Raw genomic sequence first — 18,208 nt, 5'->3', positions numbered from 1 at the left:
GAACGCCGCTGGAGTCTAAAACTGCGTAGAGGAAGATGTTTGCTGTTGTGTACAGAGCAGATACATAAACATGGAGGGGGGGGGCAGATAGAAATGTCACAACAGAGAGGTCTGTATGGCTGTTTTGCCCAAATCAAGCTGTTCCTTCTTACCATAGCTGTAATCTCATCAAAAGACTGCAGGTATGCCACAATCTTGGACTTGTGAGCTGGCTCCACCCGTGCGAAACATCTGGCCCGTTTGACAGCCTCCCTCTGGGCCTCGGTCGACAGGTCATCAAACTCACGGCCAGTGTAAGCCTTCCCTGTCACATCCTCCTCCTCGGAAAAGATGCCAATGCGTCTGCAGATCGCCACAGCTGTGCCCTTGTTGTCTCCAGTGATCATGATCACACGGATACCTGCCTCATTACACAGCTTTATTGAGCCTATCACCTCCTTCCTGGGAGGGTCCAGCATGCCCACGCAGCCCACAAAGGTGAGACCCATCTGAGGCAAGAAAGTGAAGAGGTCAGAATCTTCAGCTACACAGTGTTTTATTAACCTCCAATCAACAAGAACATACTGTATCTATAATATGTATGTAAGAATGCTTATTGGTATTTCTATTATTACTATACGCTGATCGGCAGAATTTGCAGCTCTCAGATATTGTACCTCATACTGTGCAAACTTGGTGGAGTCCTCCAGGTTCATGTCCTCTTTCCGTGGAGGAGAGTCATGAGTGGCGAGAGCGAGGCAGCGCAGTGTGTCCCGTCCTGTGCCCCACTCCCTGATCTTAGACAGAAGCTGGTCTCTTAGAGCAGGGGTTAGTGTGACCCTGGATGACCCCACTCTGACGTACTGACAGCGCTCGATCACGCTCTCAGGTGCACCCTGAGGTTACAAGGGGAAATCATCAAGCACATTGTAAATTTTCCATTTATATTAAAATGTGATATTCAGACATACTTTGATGAACATCTTGCTCTGGGAGCCCGGTTTGACAGGGGTGCAGAACACAGACATGGACTTCCTGTCTCGGGAGAACTCCAAGGTGAACTCCTTATTCATCAACTGTCTGATAACCTGAAGGATGACAGAGAAGGAGAAGTGAAGAATAGAGGAGAGAGACAAGACTCTAAATAGCTGTGTTTGTGGGCAGCTGTCAACATGGCAACTGGTGGGTGACTGAGAGTTTGGGCTACGTTCCTGACAGCTGAAGGATGCCATTTGAGACAAAGCACTCATCCACTTCGTCTGGGCGAGCTTTATATTCCCACAACAACAGTCCCCAGTGATGGCATATAATACAAAAGTGCCAACAGAGCCGGGAGAATGGAACCAGTAAAAGGTTAAATGAGTTACATCTTTATGCAGTACAAGTATTCCACCACTTGGGGTCCTTCTAGTGCAAAGCCTGTGTCAAAACGTTTTCTTTTTTCAGTCAAGACACAGCTTATATCATCTCCCTGTGATGTTAATGTGTCCTGTCAGGGGACGTCTTTGAATGATGATCTGCTATCTGTTGCTGAGACACAACATGAGTTCTTTAAGTTTGAGAAAATCTTGCTTATTCCAAGGATAATGCAAGAAAATGCTCGGTATCTAGTTTTGTAGTTTCTAATAAGACTCATACATCAGCTATGTAGCATACTTCTAGAACATGGTGCATTTTGACATTTGTACAGCCAAAACAGTGTCAAGATGAGCCACAACAAGCTCAAACACGAGGTAGGACATTCTACTGTTTTGCAGCTGTTTTGTCTCCTATACAAATAATCCCAGGTTAACTCCCCGTAGTCAAACATCAGCTTCTATCAACAACCTTTAAATGTCAAACAGTCCTTGAGTGAGACAATGTGAACTTTTGACATGTTGGCGTATAGTGCGGCACCGTGGAGCGCAGCCAAAACAACATTTGCATTTCAAATATATTCAACGAAAAAAGGTATAACAAGGTTAGGTCAATGTGTTCGAAGGGAAGAGCACAGCATACAGAAATAGCATCATAGGAGGAGAATCCAATTAGCCTTCCGCGTAAAATGACTATAAAGAAGATGGACTACTTTTAAGATTGCAGAGAGAGAGATCCCTATCATGCCCGAGTGTTTGTGCAGCTCACCGAGTTGCAGATGCCGGCACGTTCCACCTTGGTGAGTCCTGATAGGTCGGTTTTGAACACGTTCATCTTTTCCACTAGAGTTGTGAGCGCAGTCTCCGTGGCTTCACCAACCTTCTCGTAAACCCCTTTGGCCTGCAACACAACCACAATTACACACCGTTCAACCACCACTGTGAAACTTTGTTGTTGTTTACATTATATCCAGGACTAATGGTGTCAACAGAATAAAACGCAATTATTCGTTTCAACACGTTCACAATTGACTGTAATAAAAAGAAATGACCTTAAAAGCATGCTATTCACAGGACATGCAAGCTGTTATAGAATGCAGCACCTACAGTATTGTGGGAAAGCTTTAGTGAGGTGTGAAAAATGTTGTTTAAGCTTAAATCCATAAATGCTTTTTTATTATGGCTTTATTTTGCCAAAGTCACGAATAGGACAATTATAAAATGAGCTAAAAAGTTGAGTTTGAATGTTCCCCTTCAGGTAGTTTCTTATAAGCTTTAATTTTGTTTAATATTTGCACAGCACAGCAAATATTAAACTGCAAATCTCAAGACCAAAACTACTTTGACGAATGTGACTTTGGTATGTTTCTCTCTCTAAATGTGCCTCTTCAAAAGTGTGCATGCATGGTCAGTATCAGTCTGGGGAGGACATGAGCTGAGAAATATCTTCTCGCTAGCCTTTCTCCTTAGCATGGTTACTATGATACCATGGTGATGACAAAGAGGTGAGAAAACCAATTTGAAGCAGAGAAAAAGAGTAAAATTAACTCATGCAGGAGAAATGGCTTTACACAGCATGTAAAGTATGGAAGCAATTGTTGCTGCTGCAGAAGTGTGAGCGCATAGATAATCTTACACAATATACAGAAATGGTAAAGGTGGACAGAAAAGGAGGGAGTATATGTAGGCTGTGACCTCATTGAAATCGAGTGATGAGTCGTTGCACATGGAACACACTGTCGCCAGCTCCAGGAGTCCATCATAGTCTCCACACTGGACCGGCCTGTCTCCCTTCAGTCTTCAAGAAAACACACAAATTAGTGGCAGCAGGGAAAACACTTGACTCTTCACGACACGTCACTCACCAGAACTTCTTCTATATTTATGAGCAGTGGCTTAGCAATACCAAAGTGGAGAGACAACAGTGACACAGTAGTAAACAGCGTGTACTGTCCCTGACAAGCGCCTGCAGATTGCATGACAACCGTGGATCTTTTCCCAGTAGAGAGCGCAACCGTTGCTAGTGAAGCTCCCACACAATAACCCACACTCCGCTGTTATGAAATCGACAGGTTTACTCAAACTCATCACAACAATGAGATAAATATAAGACAAGCTAAAGATACTGCAGAAGACTGTACTATTGGTCTTGTCAAATGCATTTTACTGGGATGAAATAGTGCTTTCCGTCAGAAAGAGAAGAAGAGATGCCCAGAAGTTAAATATTTCAGCTCCAGGCTCTGACATTTATTTGTCTGTAATAAAAGGATGACTGAACTGGAATCCCTGCTGCTTAAATTTGAAATGCACTTCTGCAAAAGAACATTCATTGACCAGACTTTCGAAGAGCAATGCAACCTACATTTGCCCTTCAGGTGCGTATGTAGATCCTGTTATGTTGAACTCATGGAGGGTACAGCCAGAGTCTTCCGCTTTGTCGGTGACGAACATCTGGAGAGAAAGTAAAGCAAAATCATGATCAAATTTGTAATCTAGACTCAAGGTGAAACTGTGATATTACTTTCTTTTTCTTTTTTTTTTAAATTGCCCTCCCTAACATACACCTCCACAAATAAAGGCATTTCCCCTCGCCTCTGACAGACAGTTTGTGGGGTATTCTCTGGATCGCCAACCCCACTCCCTCCACTGTTTGAGTTTCCAGACACGCAGGCATCATGGGAGTTTGTTCTGTTCACATCTAAAGCTTCATCAGTCACTCACGCTGCCATGCACACTTCAGTAACCTGCTGCAAAACAATGCCCAAGTCAGAATCCCCGAGCTGTCCACAATCTGCTTTGTTGGCAAGTCTTCGGTGTCAAATTGCCTCGAGAAAAAGTCTAATCGTGACTGAAATCCCAAATTCAAATGAAGAATATTTTATGCAAGCACAGAAAATTAGGAATGTTTAGCGCAAAAGCACATTAATAAAAGTAAATTAACTTTAATGTTTTGTCTTGACTGATAGGACACCGTTTCTGACACACAGATCATTTTAACACCACACAATAAATTCTTAATAAGGACTCAATCAAAGCACTGTCAAGTCAAAAAGTCTCTGCTGTTAAAAAAAACCACACGACATACTAAACACCAGGGAATCTTCAATGGCAAACAAACGTGTGTTCACTTTCTGCATTATTTGTCAAACATATGAATTAAAAATGTTTCCCCCGAGCTCCGACAAAGACAGTGTTTTGGGAAATAAGTGCAAAACCATGAATTGTGTTTGAAGCTCCCCCAAGAGAGTCATGTTTTCGGGAAATGAATTCAAGCAGCTGCTGGCTTGGTGCAGTTAATTCAATTTTATCATTGAGAAAAACTCTAAGTGAAATTGCATTAAAATATAATTCTTGGGATAATAGTTACTTCCCTGGAGACAAAGCCTTTAAAAGACTGTTTTCTTTTACCAAGTACTTATTTAGTTGAGTTTAGAAAGATCTAAAATGACCCAGTAAAATAGCTATTACCGGTACATGTTTAGATCACGAGAGCTCACCAAGGGAGTGATGGCCATTAGTATTAGTGTAATGTCACCATTTCTTGTAAACAAAAATACCCACGAAGGATTTTAACATTTTGCTACATAACAGCTGTGTTCATTTTGAAAACACAGTATATTATATTTTAGTATCAGTCTTGGAACTTTTAGGTTTAAGCCAGTATGTATAGCTGTTTTATTCAAGCACTTCTTAATCACATGGCACTGCATAGACGTTCACCCTCACTTACAGAGCACCAGACAGATTGATACTGCATTTAAAGCCACACCACGTAGAATATAACCCAATAAATAAAATTGAAATAAAACATTTATTTTATGACATATACAAAAATACCTCATAAATGTACAAACATGCATGTGCTTTACTGTGAGCGGCTCAGCTCTCCTAAGACCGTAACTTTACCAGGAGTGGGGACATCTCCAGCTCGTCTCCATGGAGATGTTGGCTTAAAGCAGCAGAATTTGAGATTTAAAAAGGTTAGGTCCTCATCCAAATCCATTCTTTCATTTTGAGCATGTTTTGTACATACATACAACGCAACAGAATAGTCCACAATGTTACGCAGTGTGCCTTTAAATGTAATGTTTCAATATATTGTAAAAAATACTGTGCATCTAAACAAAAGACATTTGTATCAAGTGACCCTGAAAACGTATAAACTCGTCCCTGGGAAGGATTTGGAAGTTAGGAAATAGTTTGAACGCAACTAATGATGTAATTTATTTGTGCCCTCTTTAATTGTTTGCAAACCAAAAATCAGCTACAGGGCCTTTAAAAACAATGACAAAACGCTTCAGTTTACGAAATAAACATCACAGGAGATCCATTCAGGATCCAATTGAGCAAATGTCTTCTTTGCCCCGGTCAGACACTAAAAAGAGCACACACTTCTCGAGTAGCGTGTGAAGGAACAGAGGCTGGTCTGGTGGAGGTTTTTCTTTGACTGATCCGAGCCGCTTTGGTCTCCACGGAAACAAGACTCGGTGTGATCCGTGTGGCTCGACGGCCCGGGCACAAGTCTGAAGTCTTTTTTTTTACTCGCTTCCTCCATCATCCGACTGCTGTCATGGGTAACCCTTTTAGCGAGTGAGCGTGTTGAAAAAGCAAAGGGAAGCATTGCGTAAAAAAACAGAGGGGAGTCCCGGGATCCAGCAGAAACGGGGATACCCTTTCAGAGATGACGCAGAAAGACGTGCTCTGAATTCAGGAAAAAGTACTGTATGAATGCATGCCATGTACTTCCTTAAACCAATTTTGCTACCACTGCAACTACTTTTCGGACGATTATGAGATTATTTGTGATGAATAGGTTTGCAATTTTCAGCTTTCAATTCACAGTGCACATTTTACCCCTGCATTGCACAACATGTTTTTTTAGAGCTCTGAACTACTAACATGGTTTAGACCAAATGAGACGCCATGGAAACAGGATTTGGTTGTTTACAGAGGATATTGGTCGTTGTAGTTGGCTCGGTCTAGGTTTGGCAACATTATGTGGTTTAAGAATGAGGTCAGCTGAAAATACATAATGAGCAGGATTTTCCATCAGTGGATTTTTACTTCCCTGATGACACGAGCATTTTCCAAGATTTCAGGTTTCATCGGGCTCAAGTTATGAAAGGGTGGTTCAGGGAGCGTGAAATACATTTTTCACACATGGATCGGCCTGACCCCATTGAGGATCTTTTTGCGCAGTCAATGCAATTTCTTAAGGCAACACTAGACCAGAAGAACTCTTGTGACATTGCAGAAGTCTATCGAAATAATGCTACAGCAAAAAGCTGAATCAAATCTAAAGGTGGTCCAACGAGATGTTCGTTTTTATGTGGTTTGACTTTTCTTTTTATGGCATTTTCAGGCTTATTGTAATCATTCAAATTGCCATGCTAATTGTCCTGCTAACACCATAACTAAGACCACAAATGCTTCACAGTAAAAAGAAAAAGTACCAAGGTGAACAAGGAACTTTAACCAGAAAAAGTAGGGTGTTGTAAAAAGCCATAAAAGGAAAACTAGCTGCCTGTCAAAGATAACTATCAATATGCAGCTATGACTGGTCTAATTATGAGAAGTATATTGAATGATGATTTGCAGGAAAAAGATATTAAAAAACATCTCAAAAAGGAAGTGAGGCTTATCTCGGAGTGTGCAAGAGCCAGCTGCTTATCTCCTCTTAGAGCTGAACGCGGGAGGCAGGGCACATGAGGAGGGCAGGGTCAATATTTACCCCCGTCCCTCTGCTAAACACTGTGAGATCAGCCTGCATCATGTCCCTCCTACACGAGGGAACTCCCTGGCACTACGCACTCCCAGACATATCCCACGTCATCACAGACAGGGAGGGAAGGAGGGAAGGAGGGAGGGAGGGAGGGGGGGGGGGTTCTCGGAGCAGGAAGTCTCATAGAAACACCTCCATTTTGAAAGAGTCTGACAAATGCATCTGCAGAGAGGAAACAAAAGCTAAATTGCAGTCTGTGTTGGTGTTGCGGTTTACCAATGACAGTAAACTAAATGAGCAACCGAATTCATTTAGCTAATTGCTGCTAAAGCTGTAGTAGTGCACGAGTAAAAAAAAAAAAAAAAAAGGCAACGCCGCACAGCCGAAATGTGCAGATTTACAAATGAGTGTGATCCAACTTCACGTGTCAAGCTGTTTCTACCGTTAAACTATCTACAAATGACATGTGAAAAATGCTGCACCTGTCTGTTCTAGCTACAAATTCAGATCTTGCTTCAACTTTCTATTTCAATTTATTAATGGAAAACCCCTTGAGATGCAACACATAATCCCACAAACACAACCACAACACAAAGACGTAATAAACATAATACAGAGAAACAAAACGACAAAGACAAACACTACAGGACAATCTTGCGTGCACAACCCTCTCCCCTTCCCAATCATCCAAAAATAGAACTACATACACATAGTATAGAATTACAAACTTTTCAAATAGTTTTCAAAAGAGCCTTGACAGTCTAAAAGGAAAACAGTGCACTACAGACATAAGCAGACATAAGGTGTGTATGAAGAGGAGTTCTAAAGAGTCCCTAAGTGGTTATCGGCCCTATTGCTATTGGCAGATGGTTCAAGTCGTTAGGGGCCTTGAGAAAGACCTTCGACCAGCCTCTTTCCACACAGAAGGCATACTAAAGGAAAGAGTGTCTAAGAGAGCAAGCTGGAGCTAGAAAACGTTTCAAATATACATAGACATAAACACATTTGAAAATGAATTGCAACCAGTGTCGTCTTTTGTCGGGCTGTAACCAGTTGTGTTGATCATATAATATATACAGTGTTGCGTTCGAAAGGGACATTTAAGAATAATCTGCAGAGTATTAAACAGGTGTCTGCATAGTCAATAATCGGCAAAATTAACTGTGTGATAATTTTTTCTGTCTTATTTGCAGTGTGAAACAATTAGATGAACAGTAAAGAGGCACTAGACAAGCGTATGTACGTTTAATTGCTATATAATCAATATGTGGTTTTAAATTTAGTTCTGGGTCTCGCCAGACACCTCGCGTCTCATTTGGTCTAAACCATGTTAGTAGTTCAGCGCTCTAAAAAAACATGTTGTGCAATGCATATTTAACCGTGGATTCTCTAGTCATTGAAGAGCCATTATCAAAAGTGATGTTTAAATTCGCTGAATAAAGAAAATGAGTTATAGTCCATCTGTAATAGGCCTTGTAACTGAGGTAAGCTTGAGACAAACAAATAGACAAATAGAATATCAACAAATAGACAACAGTGTCATTGGCGTACAAATAAGTTTGACAATTGGTGCACATTTGATCACTGATGAAAAATAGAAAATAAAAGGGGGACAAGAGTGGAGCCCTGTGGCACTCCTTTTTCCATATTACCATGACTCGACTGAATATCTTTAAAAACTACAAACTGTTTATTGTGAAGATGAGTGTTAAACCATATAAGAGCATTCCTGGTGGGTCCTATCGATTTGAGTTTATCTGATTGTAAATGGTGGTCTACTAAATCAAACTAAATCAAACGCTTTTGAGAGGTCGCGGAATATGGCACTTGCTGCATATTGCTTTTGATCAAAGGAAGAAAACACATATTTTTGTGAATTTAAGTAAGGCAGTGGTTGTAGAGTAGCCAAAGCGGAAAATGTATTGATAAGGAGATAAAATATCAAACTGATGTAAAGTTACTGCATGTTAACAGTATTATTGTGCAAGTATATAGTTGTTGTACGTAACTGAGCATCTCGGTTTTGTAAGCCATTTAGAAATAATATAAACACACTTCAAAGCATTGTAAAGGTCATGTTAAGCACTATAGTTTATGATTCCACAATACAACCGTATAAGAGAGAGCCACGTTACAATATAGGTTCATATAATTCACAATCCAGTCGTAAACATCTTGCTTCTGTGCTTTGGAATAAAAGGGATTTTGAAACAAGAGCCTCCACCTGAATTAGGCGAGTGCAAAACCAAAGACAAACAGGGCAACTGGCATTTACTTTACGCTGCAAAAACACCCACACACATCGAGCCACACGGCGGGAAGGAGTGAAACCGTGTGATAAGGAACAAAGCACAACTTTCTGGGAACTAAATTTAGTAATGGCCGCGTGTCTTTACCCAATAACATAAAAATGGTTCCCACATGTGCCATAATGTGATACTGATCAGAGTAATTTAGAAATCTCTAGTGGCATCATGTTAGGGGGTGCACGGTCATGCCAGCTTGTACTACTCCTGCAGCAGCTATCTCCTATCTGCCAGATAAAGGAGGTAAACACTCTCACGCAGAATTTTCCACTCCTCTCTGACTACAAGACTGCACTAAAAAGTAGCACTCTGCAAAAGCCCTAAAAGATGGATGAAGATTGGCATTAATAATGAATACAGGCCCTTTGGAGAATTCACCTCCATATAACATTCTGAGAGAAATCCCCCAAAGTATTTTTAGATGTGTCAGTCAGTCACAGCCAGGAAGTGGAAATTAAATGCTTAGCTCTCGCCTTTTCTGTCAAAACATTTTTGCTGCAGCAGTGTTTATGTTTTTATCAGGCATATTCAAGAGTGAGACCAAAAAAGGCAGAGACAGGAGGTTATTTTAGTAAAGAACAACCTTCCATCCAAGTGTTGCTGACAAAAGTGCTTTGCAAGTAAAAAAACATATATTTTCTTTGCATTGCTACAACTAATAGTTAAAAATCAAGTCAAGAGATGAGTTAATTGTAAAAAACATTATTCATTATTCTTTTTTAATTTGGGTCTGTGTCTGGATAAGGAAGGCACTTCTAACTTCTGACATGGCTTGCTCAATGAGAAAAAAGTAATAATAATACAGTATTGTACTCTAAACCAAATGATCAGTGTTTGATGTTTTTTTTTTAAGGTTTCTTTTTGAAGTTGAGAGAAAGTATTTACTTTTTAGAACAAAGATGGTGGTACTGGCAGTTAAGCCCCCACCTGAGGTTTATATTTTGTCTGCTGCCAAAACTAAGATCATTGGTGCTGCTAATGAAGCTTCTCTGATGAGAGCCAAAACGCTTAAACTACACAGTATAGCTTAAGTACTAGGGATGAACGATAGATACAGACAGCATCTCTGGAGTCGCCCATATATGGTCATTTTTTAAAACAATGAAGGGGGAAAACAATTTGTTAAGCAGTTTTTGAATAATTAGAGAAAGTTTACATTTTTCTTCAAACGCTGAATTATGAATATAGTTTTCTACTAAACAAAGATACAAGGACATGGAGAGGAGCAAAGTGGTTAAACAGCCCATAAATACATAAATAACGGAGAATGCTAACATGGTGCTTCATGTTAGCATCGTGCTAATGCTAACGCTAGCTAGCGCGAGCTATGACTGCCCTTATTTCATCTACTGAACAATCTGCTGTCAATAAACATCCATATAGACCTGATGTAGACTTGACTTTATTTGCATGTGATAGATACGTTTATATTTTGCCAGAAAATGGCTAAAAAGAGTGAACAATTGTGTTTAAGGATTCTATTTTCCCCCTCGGCGAAGCCATGCCCCCTTCTATGACAAGATGCCGTCTGTATCTATATGGACAAAATGTCATATCTCGATATTCATGCCAGATATCTCGATATTGATACGATACGATATAACTATGGGTTTGGTGAAAACCAAGCATTCTTCAGAAAAATAAAAACACCATAATACAAAAGAGAGCGGTTTTATTGATGAAAATCTGTATCGTTTATATCTTTTTTTTTTTTTTTCGATTTTAATATTTTGACTGTTCATATCTCGATATCGATACAATAACGATATATCTTTCAGCCCTATTAAGTACCTTTTTTTTTTTTTTTGCCAATCCTTGCCAGTAAGGCTGCCTGTATTAGAAAATGCCACTTACTCTGCACACAGACATCTGGTTGGTGGTGAGCGTGCCCGTCTTGTCGGAGCAGATAACGGAGGTGCAGCCCAGTGTCTCCACAGAGGGCAGACTGCGGACAATGGCGTTCTTCTTGGCCATGCGTCGTGTCCCGAGTGCCAGGCAGGTGGTGATGACAGCGGGGAGGCCCTCTGGGATGGCGGCCACAGCCAGGGCCACGGCTATCTTAAAGTAATAGATGGCCCCTTTGACCCAAGAACCCCCATGGACTGGGTCACCGAAATGCCCGATGTTGATGACCCACACGGCCACGCAGATGAGGGAGATGACCTTTGAGAGCTGCTGCCCGAACTCGTCCATTTTACGCTGCAAGGGCGTCTTCTCCTGCTCCGTGGCTGCCATCTGATTACGGATTTTGCCGATCTCCGTGGAGACACCGGTGGCAACGACGATGCCTATGGCACGGCCGGCGGCGATGTTGGTGCCCTGAAAGGAGAAACCCAAGTGGATATAAGAAAAAAGTCATTTGTTATTTGCATTTTCCAACACAAAATAAATTGATTACAGAAAACGCTTTGCCTGAACAAGTACGATCTGAAAAGCAACAGACTAATGTGGTTTCTATGGCCAGGAATAGTTTATTTTTAGGCTGCATGTAATACATATTGGTCTGGCCACTTATACAACCAAACCTCGGAGTTACTGAGTGGTACTTGAGCTGAACTTGCATCAATTTAAGTTTGTTTGACAAGTTGTAAAAAAGGGAAGTAGGCCACAGTGGAGGATGCTTACAGAAAACAGCATGTTCTTCTTGTCCTGGTTGACAGCTCTGGGGTCGGGAACTGGGTCCGTGTGCTTGATGACAGACACAGACTCTCCTAAAGAGCAAAACCACACTTGAACAAGGTGAGCTCGCAGAGATTTAGCTCACATTATGCGGCAATAGGATCAAGTGCTTGTAATAAAAAAGACAAGTTTATACCTGTGAGAATGGACTGGTCTACTCTGAGCGTGGTGGACTTTATAGATGTCAGCCTGATGTCTGCAGGCACCTTGTCTCCCACTAAGGACAAAAACAGTTATATTAAAGTAAGTAAGTTATATAAATACAGAATATGTGCACACAAAGGGACATGATGCAAAAGGACAAGTGAAAACCTAAAGCTAAATGTGAATCAGCAGGACTTGGTTGTGTCAGAGCTCCGTTCTCACTGCTCACACAATAAATCCTTGAGCAAAGAAACAGTGGTGAGTTCAGCCCTGGCTCATGCTGCAGGTAAACAACCGGCTCAATACAACCTTGATGGAGTCACGTCCACGTTGCTCCTTTAAAATTGATTGATTTTTTTTAAGCCTGGCTTTTGTTTTTGCTTCAGTCTTTGTGAGGACTGAGATCATTTTCCCCGCACTTGTCAAACAAATGGATTCAACGGCTTCTTTCATACAGGCTCATAAGCCACACAGTCAACTAATTAATTCTAAGTAGCTAATGTCCCAAAAGAAAACACGCAGAGGTTATAACCAGTCTCCTCTACAGACAGATAGATAGAAATATAATCCATTTTTGGAGAACAATTTGTGAAAGCTGATTAAAATCTAATTAAAACAACCATTTTACTCTATTAAAAGTCCTACCGGATAGAGAAAGGTAAAATTAGATGTGAGATTTACAGCGATGTCATCAGGTCTGAGGGCAATTTAATGTATTCAATAAATAATACTAGATCTATGATAGGCAAAAACAATGTTCACAAACAATCGGTGCAAAATTCTACGAACAATCTCATTGATAATTTTTTTCTTCTTCTTCCATTCATCAAGTTTTAATTTTGAAATGACAACCAGATTACTGTAATAATGTTATCTTAAGTTTATGTTTTGTATTGACATTGAACAAACTGTTGCACTTTATTATTCTGCACTTTATGACTTGTAAAGCCAATATTGCACTTTGTAACATGCGCTTTGTATTTGTATATGGTAGTTGTAAATTGCCTTTTGTTATGCAATTTTAATTTTGTAATGTAATTTTTATTGTGTAGGACAACAGATGGAAATCAGCATAGTGCTAAATCAGGTGCAGCCATCTTTTAATGTAACTGCACACTGTCCTTTCAATAAACTAAACTAAACTAAACTAAACTAAACTAAATTTACTGGACTATACCACACCAGCCAAAAAATGCATAATGAAGAAGAAAAAATTATAAGTCGCATCCGGCCTCCCTGGTGCACAGTTGACAAGCCTCTCCCGGCAACACGTTGTTCGAGAATTCATTTGGCTCTCACTGATCACTCATCGAGCTTTTAGCCCGCGATTCTCTTTTTTTGTTTTCTTCATTGCAATAAGAGCAGCCTTGGCTTTTCGACAGCCCCTCACAAGTTTCTCGCTCACTCCAAACTTTCTTTCTGCTGCTCGATTACCATTTTCAGCTGCATATTTCACTACTTGCAGCTTGTAATCTGCAGAACATGATCTTCTTTTTGGGGGCATTTGTGTTCAGTCTGAGCAGATACTGGGACACAAGCCTAGAGCGCCATCTATAGGCTGAAAAAAACAAACATGTGAAATTATATATTTTGATATACATGTCGCACCTGAGTATAAATCGCACCCCTAGCCAAAATACGGGATTTGGATTATAGAGATTAAAAAAAAAAAAAAATCTTCTTCTCTTCATTTTGTACAAGCTGCCAGCTCATCCCATACACCCATGCTAGCCTAAAATAGTTTTAAAAAGAAAAGAAAAGAATATCCTGCTCACGCTCTACCTGTTTTTGTCTGTGTTTCATATAAACAGTTCAAACTAATTTCGTAAAAGATTCTTCAAAGTAATTTTTGGAACTCACATTCACAAAATCTGTCCACTTCAGTTGGAATATACTCCGCAAGTTACTTTCTTGGATGATTGGCGTAAGAAAACTCAAGCATAATAATCATCTCATTAATGCCAACTCATAGTCCAAAGCTGTCAACACCTTCGCCGCTAATTACAGCAAAAACAAGCATTTACACAATTTTTTTTCTCAACACATGTAACAGTAGACAGCTCGCCGAGTTTCTCCATTTCCTCCCTCAACATTTATAAACAGGACCTTTTCCTGCTCTGTAAAAACTTTTCACAAGGGCTTCTCACACTGATAACTTTCTGAGTGCTCTTTCCAACGACTTCTTTTGGCTTTGGCTCAGTGGTCTGGAAAAATGTGAAAGATTTTGTCCTGATAAAATTGGGAAAAGTCAAACAGAGAAAGGACAGTGTGTTGCTGAGTAATCGACATCTGTGCCCAAGTAAAAGAAGTGCTATTGATAGTACTAAATTAAATAGTCAAGTGAAGAATCGGCATAGAGCGTACTTGCCTCCGCCGGAGCAAAATATGTGTAAAAATTAGTCACTATTCACCATAAATTTCATATCTTCTTTCTATAATATAAGAAGACGTATCTTGTTTCTCTCATCTCTGGCTGGGCACCAGGTGTGGAGGAGCCGAAGTGTTTGTGTAGGAGAAAGCTTGGGGCTAAAGGACGGTCCAAGGCCACAGAAGGCGATTTCAAACACCTACCATCAAAAACATGCAACATCCTCCTACTGCTGCACACATTCTGTTAGCTGAAGGCATTTGTGTTTGTAACATTACCATTTAGATAAACAAGGAAATAAAAATGTGCCAGGCTATTACTGCGTTCGATTCGAGTGAGAAAAATAATATCACTTTATAAACATTAGTAATAGCTCACGACTCCTGCTTTAAGGGATATTTGAGGATTTTTGACATAGGGGCTCATTTCCTAGTTATCCAGAGTGTTGTTGATTTCCGGAGATTTATTTTTCTTTTAAATTCATGCAGTCTCTTATTATTTGAAGAGTTTAGTGGTGCTAGGCTAGTGCTGGGCTAGTGCATGTCTATGGTAACTAGTAGCCTGCATTAACAACAGTCTGACCCAAGCACAGTGCACCTGAGGCAAATCACTTATAACACCACACTACCCATATAAATGTCCGTGTTGACTGAATAAGTTTTCAAATATAACCATTTTGCATTTAAAAGTACTTATATTTGAGCAGCATCAGCTTCCTGGTTGCAGGCTACGTAGCGGCGGAGTGATCTGCTCGGTTACCGGATCTACACTAGTTTGTTTACCTGCGGCCGACATTACTACACGTGGAATTCACAAAGGAACTTTCTACAAATCAGATATGGCAACGTTTGGAGGACGACCCCGTGATTCTGAAGAGGTTTTTAATCCAGGCTACTTATTACCATAGACATGCGCAAGCCTAGCATTAGCCTAGCACCACTAAACTCTTCAAATAAAAGGACTGCATGAGTTAAAATACATATATATCTCCAGAAATCAACAACACTGGATAACTAGGAAATGAGGCCCTATGTCAAAAATCCTGAAATATCCCTTTAATACCCTAGCGAGGCAACTCGATAGGTATTTCTCATCTCTTTCTACTGAAACTCTGCAAGTGAAAACAGGACCATTGCAGTCGCTTCATTTAAAAAAAAAGCCTAGGAAAGTTCCAGCGTAGGCGCGAATCACAAGTATTTCATAACCAAAGCTGGCACTGGCCACTTCTTGTACCTACACGAAGGCCTGGAAACTTAAGTAAATATATTTATACCCTTTTTCTCACCCAAAAAGGTACTTGCGGTCAACACTGTCCTCCCCCGCCCCCAATGCCTTGCTTTGGTTTATTTTGCCCCTGCCCCCCCTTGGAGTGGTTTCCCATGGAACGAGCGGCAGGCAAGTCTGCAGCATGGGAAATCAGTAGAGGGAAAGAAAATATTTATAGAATCAAATTTGTTTTCGTTGCAGCCATATCCAAGTTGCGGCGGCGTGTGGCTCTGCAAGCTCTGACACACATTTATTTTCTATGGGAGATGAACGCGGCCTACACACATGGCTGTTTATCACTGTTTAAAAGCTGCTTAGCAACAAGCTGACGACAGGCGCTGACAGTTGAGTGTGTACTTTTGCATAACAGCGCCATGACATAACTTTGTAGAATGAAGAAAAAAAAAAATCTTTTCATTTAAGGACAAAGAGAGTAGTCCTTCCGTATGTTTTTCACAGCCACTTATCATTCCATTCATAAAAGCTATGAAGACAAGTTTTATCGAGTATCCTTGGTGAGGCGTAAAAAGCGGCCTTGAATTAGAGCAAAGAAAGAATACTGCCTGAAACCAAAATGATTACGAAAACCGACAAGTGAAGTTGGAGTTATGTTTCGTGGTCATCTTTATAGCTTAACATAATGGCAGCAGCAGTCGTTTACAATGTTAATAATCAGTGTTAGAAACATTAGGCAGCGAGTGAATCATGATGAGATCTGATGGCTGCAGCGTTTCCAGGAGTGACTGGTCTGCACCTTTAGCATAAAACATTGTAATGCGAATCCACCCCAGCTCCCGTTGTTGCACGCTGCCATTGTGTTACTGGCCAAGACACTTCACCTAACATGCCAAAGTAAATGTAGTGAGATGCTGATGCTGATGGTGGAGACTGGCAGTGCAACCCAGGGCAGCTGTGGGTATAACAGTAGCGTACCCCCTCTGAGTACTGACGGCATGAGCAATGACTACAGTGTGGTGCTTTGAGAAGCTTGTCAACATAGCAACGCAACACAAGTGTAAGCCATGAAACCTTTTTTGATAGAAAGGCCTGTTTTCAGTTGCACTGGAGTTTTTATAGGTTTCAACATAATGGGGTTACGATTTAGGGCTGAGATGATATGCTTTTGACAAGATACATCACAATACAAAGGGGCTGAGGTTTGTATTGTGTTTGTAGTGTAAAGGTGCATTATGGAACTTTTTATGTGAAAAAAAAAAAAACTTATTCATTATTATAATTGCGTATTTGACCTTTCAGTGACGTATGAGTGGTCAGCATGGCGGTTAGGTTTTCTTTGCAAAACAATTAATCCTTGAGCGTTGTCACTGTAATGGAAAGTAAAGGTGCCATGCCACTCGGTCACAAGAAGGTCAATAACACCAATCATCATATTTTTTTATATATATATATGTTGTTGTTTTTTCAGCTCCATAATGCACTTTAATACATTGTGATACAAGTATTATGATTTGATATTATAAAGACCAGAATAAAATGAAAAAGAAAGCATAAGCCGAATTTCCAAAATTTAGAAACCAATTGTTAATCTGTGGGGTGACAGTGGCGCAAATTGTAGGGCGGGTCGTCTCATGATCGGAAGGTCGGGGGATCGAATTCTCGTTGTGTCCTTGGGGCAAGACCTCCCGGGCAAGACACTTCACCCAATGCCTATGTGTGAGTGGTTGGTGGTGGTCGGAGGGACCGTTGGCGCAGGTGTGAGCAGCCTCCAGGGTAAACTGGCCCCTGACATTGCTTCCCTCGCTTGTCCTGGTAGAAATCTAGAAAACCTTTTGACTGAGAAAGCACTGGAGCATTGTCAATATGCATGATGTCATTAAAGTATTTCACTATCAGTGTAAAACAATTCCGATTCCACATGACACAAATGTATAGCGATATATTGCAAAAAGATACACTGTCCCTGCCCTATTATGCATTCTTTTCTTTGCTTGGGTTCAGCTTGCCAGATCAGCAAACCGTTTCACCAGCCAGAAGAGCGCAGTTTGGTAAATCATTGTTTATTTTCAGCCCGTCACTGAATGTCGCCGGGGGCCATTGATGAAAACTAGTGTCTCCATCACGGAGTCCAAACGGCAGCAGATGGCTCATTTTACCGCTCCCATCAGAGGTGTCATCAAACTGGAGCCCTTGTGAACTACAGCGTCTCCCGATGAGCCGAAGTCGGAGCGCACTGGGTTGTCATAGCGACGCTGGTGCTGTTGACAATGACGGTGAAGGCGCTGGCGTTTCTAAGGGGCAGAATCGGTCCGCTGCACCGGGATGGCCCTGCCTGAACGAGCGCATTTGCCATCAGAGGACCATCCCGAAGAAAGTGTCAGGTGTCACAATGATGCCGACACTTAAGAAAAGTATTATGAATGGGAAATAT

General features: G+C 40.8%; 1 protein-coding gene and 1 long non-coding RNA gene across 2 annotated transcripts in view; one reads left to right on the top strand and one right to left on the bottom strand.

Annotated features, from left to right (window-relative positions):
- The window catches only part of LOC306970034, a 224,332-nt gene that overhangs the window by 19,805 nt on the left and 186,319 nt on the right, over positions 1-18,208 (top strand). The gene's annotated exons all lie outside the window — the stretch shown is intronic.
- Positions 1-18,208, bottom strand: part of atp2a3 (ATPase sarcoplasmic/endoplasmic reticulum Ca2+ transporting 3) — a 44,752-nt gene that overhangs the window by 5,678 nt on the left and 20,866 nt on the right. Inside the window, exons 6-14 of the mRNA XM_079565835.1 lie at positions 12,178-12,258; positions 11,988-12,073; positions 11,217-11,681; positions 3,697-3,785; positions 3,030-3,132; positions 2,104-2,235; positions 951-1,067; positions 657-875; positions 153-488 (exon numbers count right to left, since the gene is read on the bottom strand). Of these exons, the coding sequence (XP_079421961.1) occupies positions 153-488; positions 657-875; positions 951-1,067; positions 2,104-2,235; positions 3,030-3,132; positions 3,697-3,785; positions 11,217-11,681; positions 11,988-12,073; positions 12,178-12,258 (1,628 nt within the window). The remainder of the gene's footprint in view (positions 1-152; positions 489-656; positions 876-950; positions 1,068-2,103; positions 2,236-3,029; positions 3,133-3,696; positions 3,786-11,216; positions 11,682-11,987; positions 12,074-12,177; positions 12,259-18,208) is intronic.

Source organism: Gobius niger (assembly GCF_951799975.1).
Source record: "Gobius niger genome assembly, chromosome: 11".
Lineage (NCBI taxonomy): Eukaryota > Metazoa > Chordata > Actinopteri > Gobiiformes > Gobiidae > Gobius > Gobius niger.
The sequence above is the reverse complement of the archived record's forward strand: the minus strand, read 5'-3'. Positions and strand labels throughout refer to the sequence as shown.